The sequence below is a fragment of the Podarcis muralis genome, chromosome 11 (assembly GCF_964188315.1).
Source record: "Podarcis muralis chromosome 11, rPodMur119.hap1.1, whole genome shotgun sequence".
In the NCBI taxonomy this organism is placed as follows: domain Eukaryota; kingdom Metazoa; phylum Chordata; class Lepidosauria; order Squamata; family Lacertidae; genus Podarcis; species Podarcis muralis.
Genome location: NC_135665.1, coordinates 64,057,401 through 64,077,569, shown reverse-complemented (window position 1 = coordinate 64,077,569; position 20,169 = coordinate 64,057,401). Strand labels below are relative to the sequence as shown.

Here is a 20,169-nt window from a genome sequence, read left to right as displayed (position 1 = left end):
CCCAGAGTCGGCCACGACTGGACCTAATGGTCAGGGGGGTCCCTTTAAGAGGGCTTATTGGAAGGAAGCTGCCTCTAATCGCACGAACGGTGGAAGCCCATGGAGACTGGCTCCCGAGGGTGGCTGAGCCACTGCCCCATCAACCTCAGCCTGCTCTTGTCCTGCCCCCACCTGCTCTCTTTCATACAACGGGTCCCTGGGGATGGGGGACCCTGCCAGTTAGCTTCCTCAGTCTCAGTGTCGCCCCTAGTAGTTGCAGTTGGAGATTCTGGCCACTCCATGTCCTGCTGGTCTCTCTGACCGGCCCCAAGAGGCATCAACAGAAGCCACTGCTGGCGGAAACTCAACGTGGGGCAGCTTCTTCTCTGCAGGCCTATAGTCCTTCTGATCAAATGGTGGCCTTGCCTTCTCATAGGATCACTGTGGAGTTAGGAGGGACCCCAAGGGTCATCCAGTCCAACCCCTTGCAAGGCAGGAATATGCCGCTGTCCCATATGGGGATCGAACCTGCAACCTAGGCGTTATCAGCACCATGCTCTAAGCCAGGGGTCAGCAACCTTTTTTAGCCGTGGGCTGGTCCACTGTCCCTCAGACCATGTGGTGGGCCAGACTATACAGTCATACCTCGGGTTACAGACGCTTCAGGTTGCGATTTTTCGGGTTACGGACCTCCGAAACCCGAAAGTACCGGAACGGGTTACTTCTGGGTTTCGGCAGTCACGCATGCGCATAAGCACTAAATCGCACTTTGCGCATGCACAGAAGCACCAAATTGCAGCCTGCGCATGCGCAGACGTGCCACTGCAGGTTGCGAACGTGCATCCCACACGAATCATGGTTGCAACCCGAGCAAGGGAAAAAATGAACGAATTCCTATGCCCCACAAATAATTCAGAGATGCATTTTAAATAAAAGGACACATTACACTCATGTAAAAACACAGATTCCTGGACCGTCCATGGGCTGGATTGAGAAGGCGATTGGGCCGCATCCAGCCCCCGGGCCTTAGGTTGCCTACCCCTGCTCTAACCAACTGAGCTATCCAGGGTACAAGATGGCTATCACATCCCCTCTTCATCTTCTCCCAGATAAGCACACTTGGCTCCCTCAACCATTCCTCATAAGGCTTGGTTTCTAGACCCTCTCCTGAGGACACCCCACTTGGGTTACTTCACTGCAGTTTTCTGGGTGTGGTTACTTGGGAGCAAGTCCCACCGAGCTCTGTGGCACTGGCTCCCAAATAAGCTTTCCCGGGACTCCAGCCCTCGGTGCCAGCATCAAACGGGGGGCTTTGGGGGCGCAGGGAGGAGAGATTTCAGCCCGTACCAAAAGTCTGCAGCTGCAGGCCATCTGGCCCTTCCACCGTGGTCCCTTCCACGAGAAGCTTGATGACGTCTGTATGAACCAGCTCGTTCTGTTGGGGAAAAGGAGAAAGAGATCAGAACAATTGCCGGCACTGGCGTCACAACAATGAGGCACCACTTTGAAACAGAACACTTTGTCAAGGGGGTTTGAAACAAAAGAAGAGAGAGAGGAATCAAAACTGCTGAATGTTTCATGGCGGCGGCCGACAGTTTGCGGCAGCTGGGTCTTAATGAGAAGTTTGCGAGTCTAGCATGTGCCCTTGCATCCTATTATAAGCACATCTGGGCTGTTCTCTGGGATCAATCTGAGGGCAGTTCCACACCCATCACAAAAGCTTTTCCTCTTGCGCAGAAACATGATGGGGGTGGGTGCTCCAGATGTGTCCAGCAGGGACGCTCAGACAAGACAAAGAAAAGAAAAGATGAGAGCTCTTTCCATTTGCCTTCGGGAACACAGGGTCGCAGAACCATAGAACTGGAGAGTTGGAAGGGACCTCCGGGGGTCATCTAGTCCAACCCGCTGCAATGCAAAAATCTCAGCTAACAGAGGCTTGGGTTCCAACTAGCTCTCCACAAATAGAAGAACTCCTTCCATTCATGGGGGGAACTGGGATACAGCAGAGCATTCCCCTTGAGGACGGGGGGGGCAGCAGGTTAGTTGCTGTTCTTTGCTGGTGTTCTTTGTGCAGCCCCAAGTACCACCTCCTCGTTCTGCTCCAGGGGCCCCAATCCTCTGCAGCAGATATTTTCGGAGTCCAGGGGCCCCAGGGGGAAGGAGAGATGGGCGAGAATGCTGCCAGGAACCTTCTGAAGGCAGGAGACCCAGCTAGCAAAACTCTTCCACCAGTGAAACCTAGAATACAGTGGTACCTCAGGTTAAGTACTTAATTCGTTCTGAAGGTGCGTTCTTGACCTGAAGCACCTCTTAAGCTAATGGGGCCTCCTGCTGCCACCGCGCTGCTGGAGCACGATTTCTGTACTCATCCTGAAGCAAAGTTCTTAACCCGAGGTACTATTTCTGGGTTAGCGGAGTCTGTAACCTGAAGCGTATGTAACCTGAGGTACCACTGCATAAGAAGATCTTTCTAGATAAGGGCAATGGCCCATTCAGCCCGGCATCCCATTCTCACAGTGGCCAATGAGATGGTGGGAAAGTGTTCTCGAAGCTACCAGCATGAGTTTGACCAAACTGCAGGAGGCAGTGGAAGACAGGAGGGCCTGGCGTGCTCTGGTCCAGGGGGTCACGAAGAGTCGGACATGACTAAACGACTAAACAACAAGGCAAACTAAAGGCCCAATCACCTTCTCAATCTGGCCCACGGACGGTCCGGGAATCAGCGTGTTTTTAAATGAGTAGAATGTGTGCTTTTATTTAAAATGCATCTCTGGGTTATTTGTGGGGCATAGGAATTCATTTCTCCCCCCCCCCCCAAAAATAGTCCGGTCCCCCACAAGGTCTGGGAGACAGTGGACCGGCCCCCTGCTGAAAAAGTTTGCTGACCCCTGCTTTTATGTGTCTTCCCACATTCAGCTTTGCTGGGTGTCCACCTTAGTTAGGGCACCAGCCACAATTTGGAAGTCACAGCCCTTTTTAGCCAACAGAGGTTTCGCTGTTAATAGAAGTAATACACAAAATAGACATCAACGTTTAAGGGCTAGATTTCACTTCTTCCTAGAGAGGTGTGCTACAATTGGAAAAATCAATGCCTGCACAGCCCTTTCAGCTCCAGAATTGCTGCTTTAGTCTATTTTGCTTTGAAAGTTCTTCCTTTCTTAAAAAAATAATAATAATGGAGTGAATGGGGGAAAGTAGCTTAACATCCTTGGTCTGTACCCCACGAGAAACTCTCAACAAAGCACTGCCAAAGAGCTGAGATGTCTCACCTCAGGAATAAAGCCAAAAAAAAAAAAAAAGCGCCTGCGTCTCTATTTTTGGAATCTGTTTCAAAAACCTGAATGCCTTTGCACAATGGAGTGAAGATGAGGCTTTTCACTGAAACCAGAGACCACAGCGTTAGTCAAGGAGTGCGGCAGGAGAGTGAAGTGAAAGGTTTGCCACCCAGATGTATTAAGGTGGTAAAAGTCGCCTGCTTCTTGGGAGAAAAGCAATGACAAACCTAGCCAGCATCTTAAAAAGCAGAGACATCACCTTGCCAACAAAGGTCCGTATAGTTAAAGCTATGGTTTTCCCAGTAGTGATGTATGGAAGTGAGAGCTGGACCATAAAGAAGGCTGATGAAGAATTGATGCTTTTGAATTATGGTGCTGGAGGAGACTCCTGAGAGTCCCATGGACTGCAAGAAGATCAAACCTACTCATTCTGAAGGAAATCAGCCCTGAGTGCTCACTGGAAGCACAGATCCTGAAGCTGAGGCTCCAAGACCACCTCATGAGAAGAGAAGACTCCCTGGAAAAGACCCTGATGTTGGGAAAGATGGAGGGAACAAGGAGAAGGGGACAACAGAGGACGAGATGGTGGGACAGTGTTCTCGAAGCGACCAGCATGAGTTTGACCAAACTGCGGGAGGCAGTGGAAGACTGGAGTGCCTGGCATGCTCTGGTCCATGGGGTCACGAAGAGTCAGACACGACTAAACAACAACAACATGTGGCCTTTTGCAAAGAGAGCAATTGAAGGTAGTAGTGACTCTGAATACCAGTTGTTGGAAGCCACTGGAGGGGAGAGTGTACTTGTGGTTGGGTCCTGCTACTCCTCTTTGGGGCAACTGCTTGGCCACCATGAGAACAGAATACTGGACTCCTCTTTTGTTCTTACAAGCACAGCTAACAGTGCAACTGACTCCCTAAAGTTTGGGGGCAGCCACCTCAAACACCTGAATAGCCCTGCAGAGAAGCATTTGGACTTATGAAGCAGATCAGGAAAGGGGGCTGTGGGCACAGCCAGATCTGGGGTCACCAGCTGCTCCTACTAAGGGTCACAAGGGAGTAGACTCAAGGTTCAATGAACGAGCAAGGAACTGGATGCCAGTTTGTTTCCAGGCCCATTTCAAGGGCCTCGCAGCAGAGTTTGAAGCCCAGAACCACTTAGGCCCCAAATATCTGAAAGACCACTTACTGTCCTACAGAACCTCTCAGGTATTAAGCTCAGCAGGGTGATAGGCAATCTTGTTAGGTCTACCGTCCTCAGAATTGTTGGGAATGGGAGAACAGGAGAGGGGAGTCTCTGTGGCAGCCCCAAAATTGTGAAACTTCCTACCCACAGAGGAGCATCTGACATCTTCACTGCACAAACAAATCTATCTTTATACCCCGCCCATCTGGCAGGGTTTCCCCAGCCACTCTGGGCAGCCCCCAGCAGAGTAGTAAAAACACAATAAAACATCAAGCATTAAAAACTTCCCTAAAGAAGGCTGCCTTCAGATGTCTTCTAAAACTCAGGTGGTTGTTTTTTTCCTTGACATGCTGAAGATGAACATCTATGCACACAAACCTGGCCTTTTCAGCTACAATATTTTGTATTTATACTGTTCTGTACTGGCTGGAATGGATTGACTTGCTTTTCTAATTGTAACTCTTTAATTTATTTGTAAGGGACGTGGGTGGCGCTGTGGGTAAAAGCCTCAGTGCCTAGGGCTTGCTGATCGAAAGGTCGGTGGTTCGAATCCCCGCGGCGGGGTGCGCTCCCGTTGCTCGGTCCCAGCGCCTGCCAACCTAGCAGTTCGAAAGCACGTCAAAGTGCAAGTAGATAAATAGGGACCGCTTACTAGCGGGAAGGTAAACGGCATTTCCGTGTGTGGCTCTGGCTCGCCAGATGCAGCTTGTCACGCTGGCCACGTGACCCGGAAGTGTCTGCGGACAGCGCTGGCCCCCGGCCTCTTGAATGAGATGGGCGCACAACCCCAGAGTCTGGCAAGACTGGCCCGAACGGGCAGGGGTACCTTTACCTTTACCTTTAATTTCTTTGTATAACTGAATACAATACTATTGTAACCATCCCGGGACCTGATGGTTAAAGGCAAGGAAGGAAGGAAGGAAGGACAATAATAATACATGTGGCCCAGCCAAGAATATGGAAGCGGGGCTTGAGCTACACATGGCAGCAGCTGAGAGTGGAAGAATTAAAGAGCTCTTAGCAGTGCATAATCCAACAGGTCAATGATCTTGCTGAACTAATTTTTAAAATAGAATACAAGAAGGGAAGGCGGGTGGAAGTAAAGAGAATAAGGTGTTGAAAGTTACCAATATGAAAGAGTGTTCTTTTTAATGTTAACTTTGTATTCTTCTTTTTTCTGTTTTTCTGTTTGGATTTTTGATGTTTGTTGTTTGTTTTTTTTGTTGTGATTTTTGTTGATTTTTGTTGGTTGTTAACTGTTGGAAAATTTTAATAAAATATTATTATAAAAAAAAATATAATCCAACAGGCCAGGATCTCACCACAGCTACTGGATAAATCCTGAAAGGGGGCAGGAACTGGTTCAGTGCCTTAATGTTCTCAGTTTTGTCAACTCCTCTTGTTTTGGTTTTTAAATAGGTACGTGCAATTAGGAATAGTGAGGCCGAATGCGGAAAAGACGAAGTCCCTTCTTTCATAACAGCCGCATCCCCAAACACTACACATAGCAGGATATTAAACAGGGGCAGGAATGATAGGCTGACACCAAGCTTACCTTAACCAGAGTCCAGGACACAACGCGCCCATCGGAAGAGACGGAGAAGAAGTTCAAGTTGTTGTCCATGTCATCTTTCTGCCACTTGACCTGGGAAAGAGAAACACAAAGATTTTCCAGCAAATGAAAGGTTTTATTTGGAATTTACCGAAAGATGCTAAACTCTGTTCTTTCTCCATTCATCCAGTTAATCCACAGTCCAATTGCCGCCACCCCCACCCCCCCCAGAGAGGCCCTAACATTTCACCTTGGTTTGCCTTTCTGCTTAGACAGACTTATTCTGCTGCTAGGCTGGTTGGGTGCAGGGTGAGTCCAACACTCCATTTAGAAGGAATTTGTGCAGGGGGGAAACTTGGTGGATCATGCCACCAAGAGCTGCCACAGAGCTTGGGTTTCTAACACCAGTTTGCAAACTTCCTTGCAGGAAAATGGATTATGTTTTCTACGTTTAAGCAAACTTTATACATTAGATCAAGGCAATAGTCTAAGGTTGCAACCATATACTCATTTACCTGGCAGCAAGTCCTCCAAAATGCTCGTTTTCTCCCACCTTACGTCTAAAGTGGGGCAGACAAGAAGTTACTGCCTCATTTTGCATAACTCTTTGGCTGCTTCTGCAAGGAGAACGGAAATCCACTCTGTATTTTAGCCACCCGTGTAGAAAACCAGAGAGATTTGCCTTTCGGATTTTGACAGTTCAGAAGAGGGCAGTTAGAGGAGGATAAACACTTGGAGGTCTGTAAGACAAATCTCAGCTTGAATCAAATGCCTCATAATTGATCCAATTTCCAGATGTGGAAATTCAATCAGGCAGCAGAATAAAAGATGGCCTGGCTTGCAAACTGTCTGCCTGGACCTCCCGATGCATCTATCAGCCGGACCAGCCATTTCCCAATAACATTCTGCGCTGCATGAAGGTGGCATTTGTCTCTGTCGAAGCCGTTCCGTAGATATAGATCCCTGTTAGCATCGCCTAATGTAAATGAGCCCCATCAGCCGAGAGCCTAGTGCATATTTCTTGTGTGACAATCTATTCATACTGTATCAGCTCTCCCCCAAAATAAAACCGCAGGCTGAATGGTGGATTCTGCTCTTAAAGCAGTGGTTGCACGCCAAGGAACCATGACCCCGATGCAACGAAATAACCAGTTAGGACAAAGAGTATATCTTGGGTTAAATAGGCCACAACTTTTGTTCTTGTTGTTGTTTAGTCATTTAGTCATGTCCGACTCTTCATGACCCCATGGACCAGAGCACGCCAGGCACTCCTGTCTTCCACTGCCTCCCGCAGTTTGGTCAAACTCATGCTGGTAGCTTCAAGAACACTGTCCAACCATCTCGTTCTCTGTCGTCCCCTTCTCCTTCTGCCCTCCATCTTTCCCAGCATCAGGGTCTTTTCCAGGGAGTCTTCTCTTCTCATGAGGTGGCCAAAGTCTTGGAGCCTCAGCTTCAGGATCTGTCCTTCCAGTGAGCACTCAGGGCTGATTTCCTTCAGAATGGAGAGGTTTGATCTTCTTGCAGTCCATGGGACTCTCAAGAGTCACCTCCAGCATTATAATTCAAAATGCTTTTCCTTAGGGCGTCCCTATTTTCATCGGGAAAATGTTGGCGGGTATGGAATAGGATGTCCCTCTTTTCATCAGAGAAATGCGGGAGGGTATGCACTTGGCCATGAAGCTCGCTGGGTGACCTTGAGCCTGTGGCTCACTCTCAGCCAAACCTGCTTCACAGAGCTGTTGTGGCGAATGTGCTCCAATCCACCATCAGCCTAGATGAACAGCTACATTAGGAGTAAGCGACAGACGGGATGTGAGGGCGATCTGGCTGCGACATCTGTCACCCCATTGATCGCCAGGGTTGATTCGGCTGATCTGGCTGGCTAGGCGGGTGTCCCCTTCCTCCCTCACCGCTCCATGTGCGTCCCTCCCGAAGCTGCACGCTCGGTGGAAGAGGACGACCATCCCAGATAGAAGGAGTGTACCGTTCTTCGGTCAAGGGTATACGATAGCTGCGCTCTCCTGCTAGAACCTCCAAAGAAGCTCAAGGAGTAAGCGACAGACGCTCATTATGGGCATAGCCTATGATTACCAGATGTCCCCGTTTCCCGGGGACGGTCCCCGGATTCACAAATCTGTCCCTGGACAAAATCCGTCCCCGGACAGATCCCTGCATTGCAGGTGTTGGACTAGATGAATCTGGATAGGGAGATCTAGGGATTGCCATGTGGCCAGTGGGCAACCATCTTTCCCCGCTCAAGGACGGGAAAAGGCCAGTACGTAAATCCTCTTCTCAGGGAGTGGCATGCATTGGCATGCAATACTGCACAATATTGGCCCATTTAGAGGAGCTATGATATGCGGGAGGGACGCGGGTGGCGCTGTGGGTAAAAGCCTCAGCGCCTAGGGCTTGCCGATCGAAAGGTCGGCGGTTCGAATCCCCGCGGCGGGGTGCGCTCCCGTTGCTCGGTCCCAGCGCCTGCCAACCTAGCAGTTCGAAAGCACCCCTGGGTGCAAGTAGATAAATAGGGACCGCTTACTGGCGGGAAGGTAAACGGCGTTTCCGTGTGCTGCGCTGGCTCGCCAGAGTAGCTTCGTCACGCTGGCCACGTGACCCGGAAGTGTCTCCGGACAGCGCTGGCCCCCGGCCTCTTAAGTGAGATGGGCGCACAACCCTAGAGTCTGTCAAGACTGGCCCGTACGGGCAGGGGTACCTTTACCTTTATGATATGCGGGGGCTTCTACTTCCCATTGAAATGCGCATGGGCCCTCAATCCCATCATGCTATGCCATTTCGCTACAAAGAGATGGTATTATCACCCTCTTTATCTTCTGATAAGTGGCAGAACTCAAATATTTGCATTTAAAAGGAAGCCCTGATAGCTTTTTTAATAATAATAATAAAAAATAACACTGGAGAGATTTCGGGTTTCCTTTTTAATATAAACCAAAGCTATTTATCGGTATCATTCCATCAAGCCGTATTCACAGCCCCAAGTCCTATTTATTTCTCAAAAGGAATCCATTGAAGTCTAATCTGTTGCTGTGAATGAAACAGTCACAGTATGGTTACACTTGAGAGAAGGCAAGCCGGGGTAGGAAAAGCGAGATTTGGAAGAGGAAGGAGAGTTCGTTTTTTAAAAAGAAGCTGGGAAAAGGCTTCTTGGTGGCTCTGGCACATTTTGTGATGCAGGTCCAAACTTTGGGATGGGGTGGATTTGGAAAGGGGGGAGGGTCCTTGGGATCTACCTAGACAAAGTTTCATATGTTTTTAATGTTTGGTGTATTATTGTATTTTAATATTTGGTTGGAAGCCGCCCAGAGTGACTGGGGAAGCCGGGCGGGGTAGAAATAATAAATTATTATTATCATCTTATCATCATCATCATCATCATCATCATCATGATCATTATCATACTGCTGGATGGAATTGCATCTCAGAGGTGTTGGCACCTGACTTTGGAATGCCCTCAGTAAAGCGCTCTGACTAGCACCCGCATTTACAAACTTTTCAACATCAGTTAAATATATTTTTTCTTATTTCCCCCGGCCTTTTAAATGGTCCTATTACAGTAATTTGTTTCATTGGTTCCCCTCCTTCTCCGTTTTGTTGTTTGGATTCAAGTTGTTTTTAGCGTATTGTATGTGAACAATCTCTATTGATGCCTGTTGCACGCAGCTCCAGAATCGATTTGGATGGAGGACAATGTATAAATATTTTGAATAAATAAAATAACGGAGACGTTTGTAACCAGCGAACAAAAAGATGATACATCTAATTACACCAACGTGAGCCTGTTATCAGTGAGTCATGGGTGTGGGGAGAGTCGCTTTGCTGCATGAGGTGACACCTTACCTGGCTCCTGGGTAGCGAAAGGGAGGGCAGGATCTGTCCTCGGCCATCACCTGCAGGAGTTCAGGGTTCAGAGAGGAAGTCCCATTAGCCTGCTTTGCTAGAATACGGTGGGACCTCTGCTTCCAAAATGGATTCAGAATATGTTCCATTGCCTTTCGTTTTTTGAGTTTCCTTGCTGTTCTTATTGTTCTAGTGTTCAGTGTTCTCTTTTATTGACTGCACGCTCCCCTGACGTCTCTGTAGCAGAAAGGTGGTTAGCAGACGGTTATGTATGAATGAATGAATGAGGGAAAGGGACAAGCATTCCCCTGCCGCAGATATATCAGCCACAATGAGGAGGCCAGGGCAGCCACTCTCAGGAGGGGGAGCTGGAGCCCTGAATATACGCCCCAGAAGGCGATGAGATATTCCCCAAGAAGACAAGTACGACAGGCTAAGTAACTCAACTCCATTTCACCTGGCAGTTTTAAGCTATTTTATTTCCCTGAAATACTCTTTAACATTCTTCTTCTGGTTAGAAAAAAAAAACTGCTCTGAGCTCAAAGCAGCCAGCAAAATGTACTTCGTAAGATGTGATCAGTTTGGTGACCAGCAGGTAAACAAGGATCAGAAGAGCCAGAGTCAGATGAGTAATTGGGTGCACTCTTCCCACCTTGGATCCAATCTACGCTTCCAGGTGGCATAAGAAAGCTGCAGAGATAGTGCAGGACAGTGCGCACCCCGGAAATGATCTCTTTCAGCTTCTGCCTTCTGGAAGAAGGTCCAGGGTTATAAAGACTAGGACTAGCCGCCTGAGAAACAGTTTCTATTCAAATGCGATTTTGGTTTTAAACGCAGTGTAAGGTAGTCTCTGTGGGAGTATATTGTATTTAAAAATGGGGTATCAGAGTTTTTAGGGGGCTAACCAGGCTGGGATAGCTGGGATAGCAGGCTTGTTGGTTTCTGAATGTCTGGTGTAGATTTTTTCAATTTCGTTGTTCTGTATGGGACAATGACAATAAAGATTATCGTAAGAATGCAAGAAGAGCTCTGCTGGATATAGTCCAGCATTCTGTTCTCACAGGGGCCAACCAGATGCCCGGCAAGCAAGGAAACTCGCAAGTGGGATCCGAGTGTCAGCATCGCCCTTGAGCCAGTGCCACCAACTGGACTCATCCACTTCAGCCCCGACTGGGCTAGGCGAGCTGGGTAGCACTTCCAGAGACCACCTTCTGCACAGGAACAGGTCAAAGTGCTGTGGACTCACAGCTTAGAGTTGTGAGCACCGGATTCACTTCCACAAGAAGACAGTCGTCGCACAGCAGAGTATAGCAGAGTATAAACGACTCGGAGAGCAGCTCTGTAGAATATCTTCTTTATTCTATCTACAACTACTATACACAACTATATACAGAGCTAAATGAGGTCTAAACGAAAATGCTGAACTGCACTGAGTGTCTGCAGCTGCTCTTAGCAGCAACCTTACAGAGATAACACACTCTCTCTCTCTAACACTCAGTCTCTCTCTCTCTCTTCCTGCTCTTTGATGTGAGGCTGGAGCGGAATAAGTAGAGAGCAGAAACCGCCCCCTCCTCTCTGGAGAATCAGCAGAGAACATCAGCAGATTCTTGGATATGGGAGGGGTGAAATCTCCTCACCGAGCACCACAGCCCTCTCCCCTCCAGTGGTTTCCAGCAACTAGCATTTGGGGGCATTGTTCTCCAACTGTGAAGGCATCCTGGCTAGTAGCCATCTACAGCCGTCTCCTCCTCCATGAATCCGTCTAATCTTCTTTTAAAGCCTTCCAAGTGGGTCATCACTGTCTCCCAAAGGAGCAAATTCCATTATTTAACTATGTAAAATGGCACTTTCTCTTCTCTATCCTGCAGAGACTTTGCGCCTGCGCTACGAAGCCCGGTGGCTGGGGCAAGTGTTCCCGCCCCCCACCCCGCTTCGGAGCAGCGTTCCGAAGCGGGGTGGCTGGGGCAGGTGTTCCCGCCCCCCGCCCGGCTTCGCAGCAGCGCTACGAAGCCCGGCGGCTGGGGCAGGTGTTCCCGCCCCCCCACCCCGCTTCGGAGCAGCGTTCCGAAGCGGGGTGGCTGGGGCAGGTGTTCCCGCCCCCCGCCCGGCTTCGCAGCAGCGCTACGAAGCCCGGCGGCTGGGGCAGGTGTTCCCGCCCCCCCACCCCGCTTCGGAGCAGCGTTCCGAAGCGGGGTGGCTGGGGCAGGTGTTCCCGCCCCCCCACCCCGCTTCGGAGCAGCGTTCCGAAGCGGGGTGGCTGGGGCAGGTGTTCCCGCCCCCCGCCCGGCTTCGCAGCAGCGCTACGAAGCCCGGTGGCTGGGGCAAGTGTTCCCGCCCCCCCCCCGCTTCGGAGCAGCGTTCCGAAGCGGGGTGGCTGGGGCAGGTGTTCCCGCCCCCCGCCCGGCTTCGCAGCAGCGTTCCGAAGCGGGGTGGCTGGGGCAGGTGTTCCCGCCTCCCGCCCGGCTTCACAGCAGCGCTACGAAGCCCGGCGGCTGGGGCAAGTGTTCCCGCCCCCCCACCCCGCTTCGGAGCAGCGTTCCGAAGCGGGGTGGCTGGGGCAGGTGTTCCCGCCCCCCCACCCCGCTTCGGAGCAGCGTTCCGAAGCGGGGTGGCTGGGGCAGGTGTTCCCGCCCCCCGCCCGGCTTCGCAGCAGCGCTACGAAGCCCGGTGGCTGGGGCAAGTGTTCCCGCCCCCCACCCCGCTTCGGAGCAGCGTTCCGAAGCGGGGTGGCTGGGACAGGTGTTCCCGCCCCCCGCCCGGCTTCGCAGCAGCGCTACAAAGCCCGGCGGCTGGGGCAAGTGTTCCCGCCCCCCCCACCCCGCTTCGGAGCAGCGTTCCGAAGCGGGGTGGCTGGGGCAGGTGTTCCCGCCCCCCCACCCCGCTTCGGAGCAGCGTTCCGAAGCGGGGTGGCTGGGGCAGGTGTTCCCGCCCCCCCGCCCGGCTTCGCAGCAGCGCTACGAAGCCCGGCGGCTGGGGCAGGTGTTCCCGCCCCCCCCCACCCCGCTTCGGAGCACCGGGAGAAGCGATCTCCCCGCAGCCCCTTGCTTCAAAAGAGGTCCGGGGGCAGACCTCTTTTGAAGCAAGGGGCGGTGGGGAGAAGCGATCTCCCCGCTGCCCCTTGCTTCAGAAGACCCGCTGTCCCCGGGGCAAGCTTCGTTTTGCGAAGCAAGCCCATAGGGAAATTCGTCTTGCGAGGCAACTCGAAAACGAAAAAACCTTTCGTTTTGCGAGTTTTTCGTCTCGCGAGGCGTTCGTCTTGCGGGGTACCACTGTATATATTTTTAGGTGTCCTTTTTATGTTGAGATTCGTAGAGGCTCGCCGAACTTTCAGACAAGTCTAAACTTAATTCTCTCCGCTTAGGCAAAGATCATAAGACGACCTGCCTGGTAGCCAGATTCTGCGCCCAGATTTGTAGGCACAGATCATCCTCTGGAATAAAATAGCTCACTAGGGAAATGCTGAAGTTGCCCTTTGGGGCGCCTCAGGGTCAATTTTTTATGGTAGCCCAAATCTCAGTTGTACGGGTGTATGTATATATCTCAATCTTAATTCATGAGCTATTGCTGCAATCTGCTCCGACTGTAAATTTTATCTTTATGAATGCTGTTTTTATTGTGTTATGTTATGTGAGCTGGTCTTTGACCGTAATTATCTATCCTGAATCTTCCAATGTTCAACTTCATTGGATGTCTATGTTAGTGTTGGAACTTGGGGAGATCCAATGAACTGAGCAAAGAGTTCCCGTGGCCCGGGACCTCCAAGATGTTTTTATTTGAAGACCGTAAGGTCCTCCGTGGGACATACTAGGAGAGGCGGTCCCATTGGGTTTTAAAGGGCATATTTTAATGGTCTTTTATCTGTTATCCTTTCAGTTGCTAGCTTGTGGTTTTAATTCATTGTTTAGAATTGCATTTACTGTACCGGTATTCCTAATTGTGCAGCTACTTTCCTGCAAAAGGTGTCACAGACATTTGAGAGAGGGAGAGAGGTATGTGTTTATATGCATTTACTTCCAGATTCCCCCATCGCAGTGTTACATGCGAGAGATGTTGCGGCGTCTATTATCTATTACCGAAGCAGAAACAACAATGGATTTATTCATTCACAATGGTGCCATCAATATGCACAGTGTGTTGCAGAATAACGTAAGCAGCAACAGCAGCAGCAACAGAAAGGTCCCTGGCCCAAGAGGATTCCAACATCTATTTCGACAGCAGGAAAGATGAGAGGGTGAAGAAGAGAAAGGGAAGAGGTGAGGGGGCCAAGGGAGGAATGTGAGCAGTTGTGTTTACAGTGGTACCTCTGGTTGCGAGCGGGATCCGTTCCGGAGGCCCGTTCACAACATGAAAAGAGCACAACCTGCTGCGGCGCGCCTGCGAACGCGCAGGTTGCAATTCACCGCTTCTGCACATGCGCGTGCCGTCATTTTGTGCGTCTGCGCATGCGCAAGCGGCAAAACCCGGAAGTAACCCTTTCCGGTACTTCCGGGTTGCCGCGGGACGTAAGCTGAAAGAATGTAACATGAAGCTGTGGCGATCACACAGGGTCCCCGGACATTTCACCGTCTATTGATCCCTGTGCCACCACTTTATTTCTCGCTGCCACCACCCAGGCCCTACCTGGTACAATACTGAGTCCAGTCAGGGTTAAATCGGAACATAAACTTCTGTTTATTTGTTGCAGTTTAACAAGCGTGTGGTTTCATAAAGGGTATCGGTCAATTACAATCATGGGGTGTCTATCCAGACCTATAACTTCCGCTACCTGCTCTCACTCACTAAACCACCTCTCAGATATTTACTTGTCTTCCGAGCTCCTAACTGTTTTTGACTCAACTTATTTCGCTACACTAACTCAACCTACCCACAGACCCTATCCCAATTGACTCCCACTCCAACCAACCACCCAACTCCCAACAAACTCCCCCCTTTGCCCCTCCCAGAGCTGGTTTTATAGTCCCTCTGACTCCACCCCCTGGGTTCTGATAGGGTAACCCGTTTAACTATTTCACCTCCAGCACTCTCATATGGTAACGTCACAGCGCCTGACATCATTTTGCGCTTCTACGCATGCACGAGTGGCAAAAACCCGGAAGTAACCCTTTCCGGTACTTCCGGGTTGCCGCAGGACGTAACCTGAAAGAATGTAACATGAAGCGGACGTAACATGAGGTATGACTGTACTTGAGGATTGTTTCCCCTGGGGGTGTAGACTATTGGGGGGCGGAGCAATGAAACCAGCAACATCTGGACTTGTGGGGGATACTCAAGTGGTGGTGTGGATACCCTTGGTGACATGCTCAAGGCCGCCTTCTCTTGTTCGTTTCTAATGTTTGAAGGCTAAGCCGTGAATCTCCCTCTTTGGCCGCTCAGCTGAGTTTGTTTCCCGCCCGCCCGCCTTTCAAGGTTTCCCTTCTGACCTTGCTATGGACCTCGGTTGGTCGCCGTTAAGGGGCCTGGTAGGAATGTTTTCCACTTGGCACCAGCCATTTGGCACCAGCCATTTGGCACCAGCCATTTGGTTTTTTGCCTACCTCGTAGCGAATCGTCACAACTTTCTCGGCTTTGGTGGTTAGGCATTGGTATGGGTATTGTAATGTAGATGTATGGGGCGGGGAGCGCCATCACCTTCCCCAAATATTGAAGGGTAGTCCGGTAAAGGATTCCGGGGGGCGTTGCCCTGTCCAAAACCTGTGGAGGTCAGGGCCTAAAGCTCCCCCCCCCCTGAGCGGTGACCCCAGGGGAGTCCCTAGTGGATGTGCATCAGCAGGGCTCCCCCTGCTGGTGTTAATCCTTCCCGGTCTTCAAGTAACCAGGCTGAAGCCGGATAGTCAATAGGACCAATGCCTAAGCCAGGGGTCTGCAACCTTTAAGACAAAAAGAGCCACTTGGACCCATTTCTGAAGAAAAAACAACAACTGGGAGCCGCAAAACCATTGTGACATTTAAAACAAATATATCTCCAGAGCCGCGATCTGACAGCGGGCGGGAAGGTGACATCGGGACGGTGCGTGACTAACGCACGCCCTGCCCCCATGCAACGTCACAGCCAGTACAGCGCCTGCCACAGTGGGGAGTGTCGGGGCGCACAATGCACCTCCTCCCCTCGCTAGTATCCGCCCCGGAGCCACGGCAAAGATGTAAAAGAGCCACATGCGGCTCCGGAGCCACGGGTTGCAGACCCCTGGCCTAAGCCAATACCGCTCATCACCTGTAACCAATAAAGTTGTGGCCTAATTTTAGCCCATTAACCTAAATTACTGTGTCCTGTGTCTTTATTTCTACTGGTGGGAGGCGGGATCTCGCCACGCAAAACAGATTCGAAAGCCAAGCTCTGGCGCTGCCTTTCCTCAGAGTACCCTGAGCCACCCTGCAGAGCCCAGCACAGGGCTTGCGAAGGCAGCACCGTCACAGAGCAGCTTTCCTTCTAGACAAGTAATCCGGGGACACGTTCAGCGCCAGGCAAGAAGCCGTCTGCAGACCCGACGGTCTCCGTGCCTGGAGAGCAGTTTAGAAATAAGCGAGAGCATTAATCACGCGCAAACAAAAGACCAAGGAGAAGCAACATCGGCTGCACAATGGCTTTGTCCCTGAGTTTCAGAGACTGCTGGGGAATATCCAAGCAACTCCAGTGTTTGGGAGGGTTTGCAGGTCTGGTTCAGTGCTTTGCATGTCCCAAATGTGGCAGAGGAAGGTCTCTGATGCAGCCCAGCCTTCCTCCACCTGGTGATTCCCAGGTGCTTTGAACTACAACTCCCATCAGCCCCTGCCAGGGCACGCTCCTGCCAGTGCACACTCCACAGCTGGCTTATTCAGAATAGGGCACTTCAACGTGTACAAAAAAATGTACTGCAATGTCAACCTTAAGTTGATTTTTTACCTCCCCACCAACACGCAACAACATTTGTGTGGATCAGGCTCAACAAGACCATCACATGAAAACAGCACACATTTTAAAGTGATCTGAATAATTCAACACATGCAAGACCCCCATATCTCAGAACTGATTTCCTGTTTTCATGTTCTGCAAGCCTATTGAACATCGTAACACTGTTGGACTTTAAAGCCGGTCATAATTCTGGCGGTTCAATAGCATGACTTATTGTACAGTGGTGCCTCGCAAGACGAAATTAATCCGTTCCGCGAGTCTCTTCGTCTTGCGGTTTTCTCGTCTTGCGAAGCACTTAGCGACTTAGCGGCTATTAGCGGCTTAGCGGCTTTAAGAAAAAGGAAACAAACTCGCAAGAACTCGCAAGACGTTTCATCTTGCGAAGCAAGCCCATAGGGAAATTCGTCTTGCGGAACGACTCAAAAAACGGAAAACCCTTTCATCTAGCTAGTTTTTCGTCTTGCGAGGCATTCGTCTTGCGGGGCACCACTGTATTTGTGTCTTAATATATATTTAGTTTTATTCTTTTTAAACCTTTTGTATGTTGCAAATTATTAGTAGCAGTAGAATTTCTATATACTAGATTTTAATGTAAATACATACAGACACTGTTCTTCAGTATCTAATGAGTGTGTGCATGTTTTCCTGTAGCTGATATCAGCATGAAAAACCAGGCAACCACCACTGTTGTGCCCTGTCCTGCTCACCCTGCACCCCTGGTGTTCCCTGGGAATGTTTTTAGGCTAATCCTCGCCCCATTTACCTGGGGAAAAGACCCAAAGCATTTAATACAGTTTACTTCTTACAAGGTGGTTAGGATTTCCCCTGTAAGTTACAGTGGTACCTCGGGTTACATACGCTTCAGGTTACAGACGCTTCAGGTTACAGACTCCGCTAACCCAGAAATAGTACCTCGGGTTAAGAACTTTGCTTCAGGATGAGAACAGAAATTGTGTTCTGTCGGCGTGGCGGCAGCAGGAGGCCCCATTAGCTAAAGTGGTTCTTCAGGTTAAGAACAGTTTCAGGTTAAGAACAGGCCTCCGGAACAAATTAAGTTCTTAAACAAAGGTACCACTGTCTTGCTAAATGCAGCTATTTTAAGGCAGCTGCCATCGTGCATCAAGATTAACGGCACCCGTGTTTTCTGTGGCACTTCAGACATGTGATGCTCTGTAAAAGCAAAGAGGGGAGGCAGAGATGCTTTCTACCCCTGCAGAACTTTTCAACAACGCGTGGCCTCTCCTCCTAGCTTCTCCATTCCCTTCTACCCCTGAAGTGAACAGGGCCAAAGCCCTGCATGTTTGGCTTTGTCAGAAACAAAGAAAAGCCACAGAGGCCCTTTGTCTGGCCACGGGTTTCAATGTGATCATTAAAGTGCCAGGCATCAGAGGAGAAACTGCTACCCAACTGGAAGCAGGTTGTGAGTTGAGGACCCGCAAAAAGACACAAAGACACATTATTTTAGGTTAATGGGCAAAATTAGGCTACAACTTTATTGGTTACAGCATGTGAGTGGTATTGGCTTAGGCATTGGGTGAAACAGCAATACCAGACTCCACGGGAGTCATATCAGGGTCAACAACCAATGGGAGGAGCTTGTTGATGCAAATACAACTGGAAGCTCCCCCGTGATGTCACCGGGGGTCGTGCCATGGCCCTAGCCACCAGCAGGGCATTGGGCAGGATCCACGACCGCCGGATTCCTTTAACGGAATACCCAAAAGAGGAGGGCTGGATGATGGCCCATACCCAATCCTCCAACACAGCACACATATTCCAATGCCTAACCGCCGATACCAGAAAGGTGTGAAGAGTTGCTATGAGGTAGGCGAAAAAACCAAGAGGCTGGTGCCAATCTGCCAAATGGATAAAAAAAGTCCTACCAGGCCCCTTGGGCAACCAAGGCAACCAATGGAAGTCCATAGCAAGGTCAATATGAAAAAGAAGCTGACCTAAGAGGGAGGGAGGGAGGGAGATCCGAAGAAAGCAGGAACAGGCTGGGAGCAGAGTGCTGCCGTGGCCGTTTAAATGCGGCTAGCCCCGCCCACCAGCTGGCCCTATTGGCCGGCTGCAAGACTTGGCCATGGCAGCTGAAGCAATCAGGAGCAGGGAGCTGTACACGCCTCCCTGCCCCCCATGGGTAGCTGCTCCAGCTCACAACCCCTTCCCTCTGGGAGGAGGAGAAGCCTTATTGATGGCACTCCTTGCCCCCTTCTCGAAGAGCGCTCTTATTGCTGCACCATATCCAGAAGACTCGTTTTCAGAAAAGAGGGTGCAGGAGAGGAAGAAAGGAAAGGGACAGAGATATATGCTGAACAATATTCAATAGCTGGGAAGATTTATGTATGTTAATGACATGCCAACATCTTTTAAAGAAGAGAAGAAGAAGAGTTTGGATTTGATATCCCGCTTTATCACTACCCTAAGGAGTCTCAAAGAAGGGACACGGGTGGTGCTGTGGGTTAAACCACAGAGCCTAGGACTTGATGATCAGAAGGTCGGCGGTTCCCCGCCGGCGAATCCCTGCCACAGGGTGAGCTCCCGTTGCTCAGTCCCTGCCCCTGCCCACCTAGCAGTTCGGAATCACGTTAAAGTGCAAGTAGATAAATAGGTACTGCTCTGGCAGGAAGGTAAACAGCATTTCAGTGCACTGCTCTGGTTCGCCAGAAGCGGCTTAGTCATGCTGGCCACATGACCCAGAAGCTGAACACCGGCTCCCTTGGCCAATAAAGCGAGATGAGCGCCGCAACCCCAGAGTCGGTCATGACTGGACCTAATGGTCAGGGGTCCCTTTACCTTTAAGGAGTCTCAAAGCAGCTAACATTCTCCTTTCTCTTCCTCCCCAACAAACACTCTGTGAGGTGAATGAGGCTAAGAGACTTCAGAGAAGTGTGACTGGCCCAAGGTCACCCAGCAGTTGCATGTGGAGGAGCGGAGACGTGAACCCGGTTCCCCAGATTATGAGACTACCGCTCTTAACCACTACACCACACTGGCTGGGAACGCCTTGGTGAGACACTGCGATTTATCCGGGGATCAAGCCAGTTTTCAGAAAGAGCAAGGGGGCCACTCCACTCACCTGCCACACGGGGTCGGTGTGCTTGCCAGACTTGGCGGTGCTCTTGTAGCCAGGCTGGGAGCTGGCGGGCTTCTTGAGGTTGTAGATGGCCACATTGCCATCGTAGAAACCCACCACAATCAGGTAGGGGTGGTCCACGTGGATGTCGAGGCACATGATGCCGCTCTCGCTGTTGAAGATGTACTCCGGGAAAGAGGGGTTCTTCAAGGTGTACAGCAGGAGCATCCCTCGGCTCTGCTTCACAAAGTCGTCTGGGCAAGAGAGAGAGAGAGAAAGGGTCAATTGGCCTGGAGCATCAAGGAGCTGGATCTTCAAAGGCCCATCTCAGCTAGCGGCCATCATCACCCTCAACTCCTGG

At 50.6% G+C, this 20,169-nt stretch overlaps 1 protein-coding gene across 1 annotated transcript in view; it reads right to left on the bottom strand.

The window, feature by feature from the left end:
* The window catches only part of DNAI1 (dynein axonemal intermediate chain 1), a 164,852-nt gene that overhangs the window by 74,036 nt on the left and 70,647 nt on the right, over positions 1-20,169 (bottom strand). Inside the window, exons 13-15 of the mRNA XM_028748145.2 lie at positions 19,812-20,062; positions 5,992-6,081; positions 1,327-1,414 (exon numbers count right to left, since the gene is read on the bottom strand). Coding sequence (XP_028603978.2) covers positions 1,327-1,414; positions 5,992-6,081; positions 19,812-20,062 — 429 coding nt within the window. The remainder of the gene's footprint in view (positions 1-1,326; positions 1,415-5,991; positions 6,082-19,811; positions 20,063-20,169) is intronic.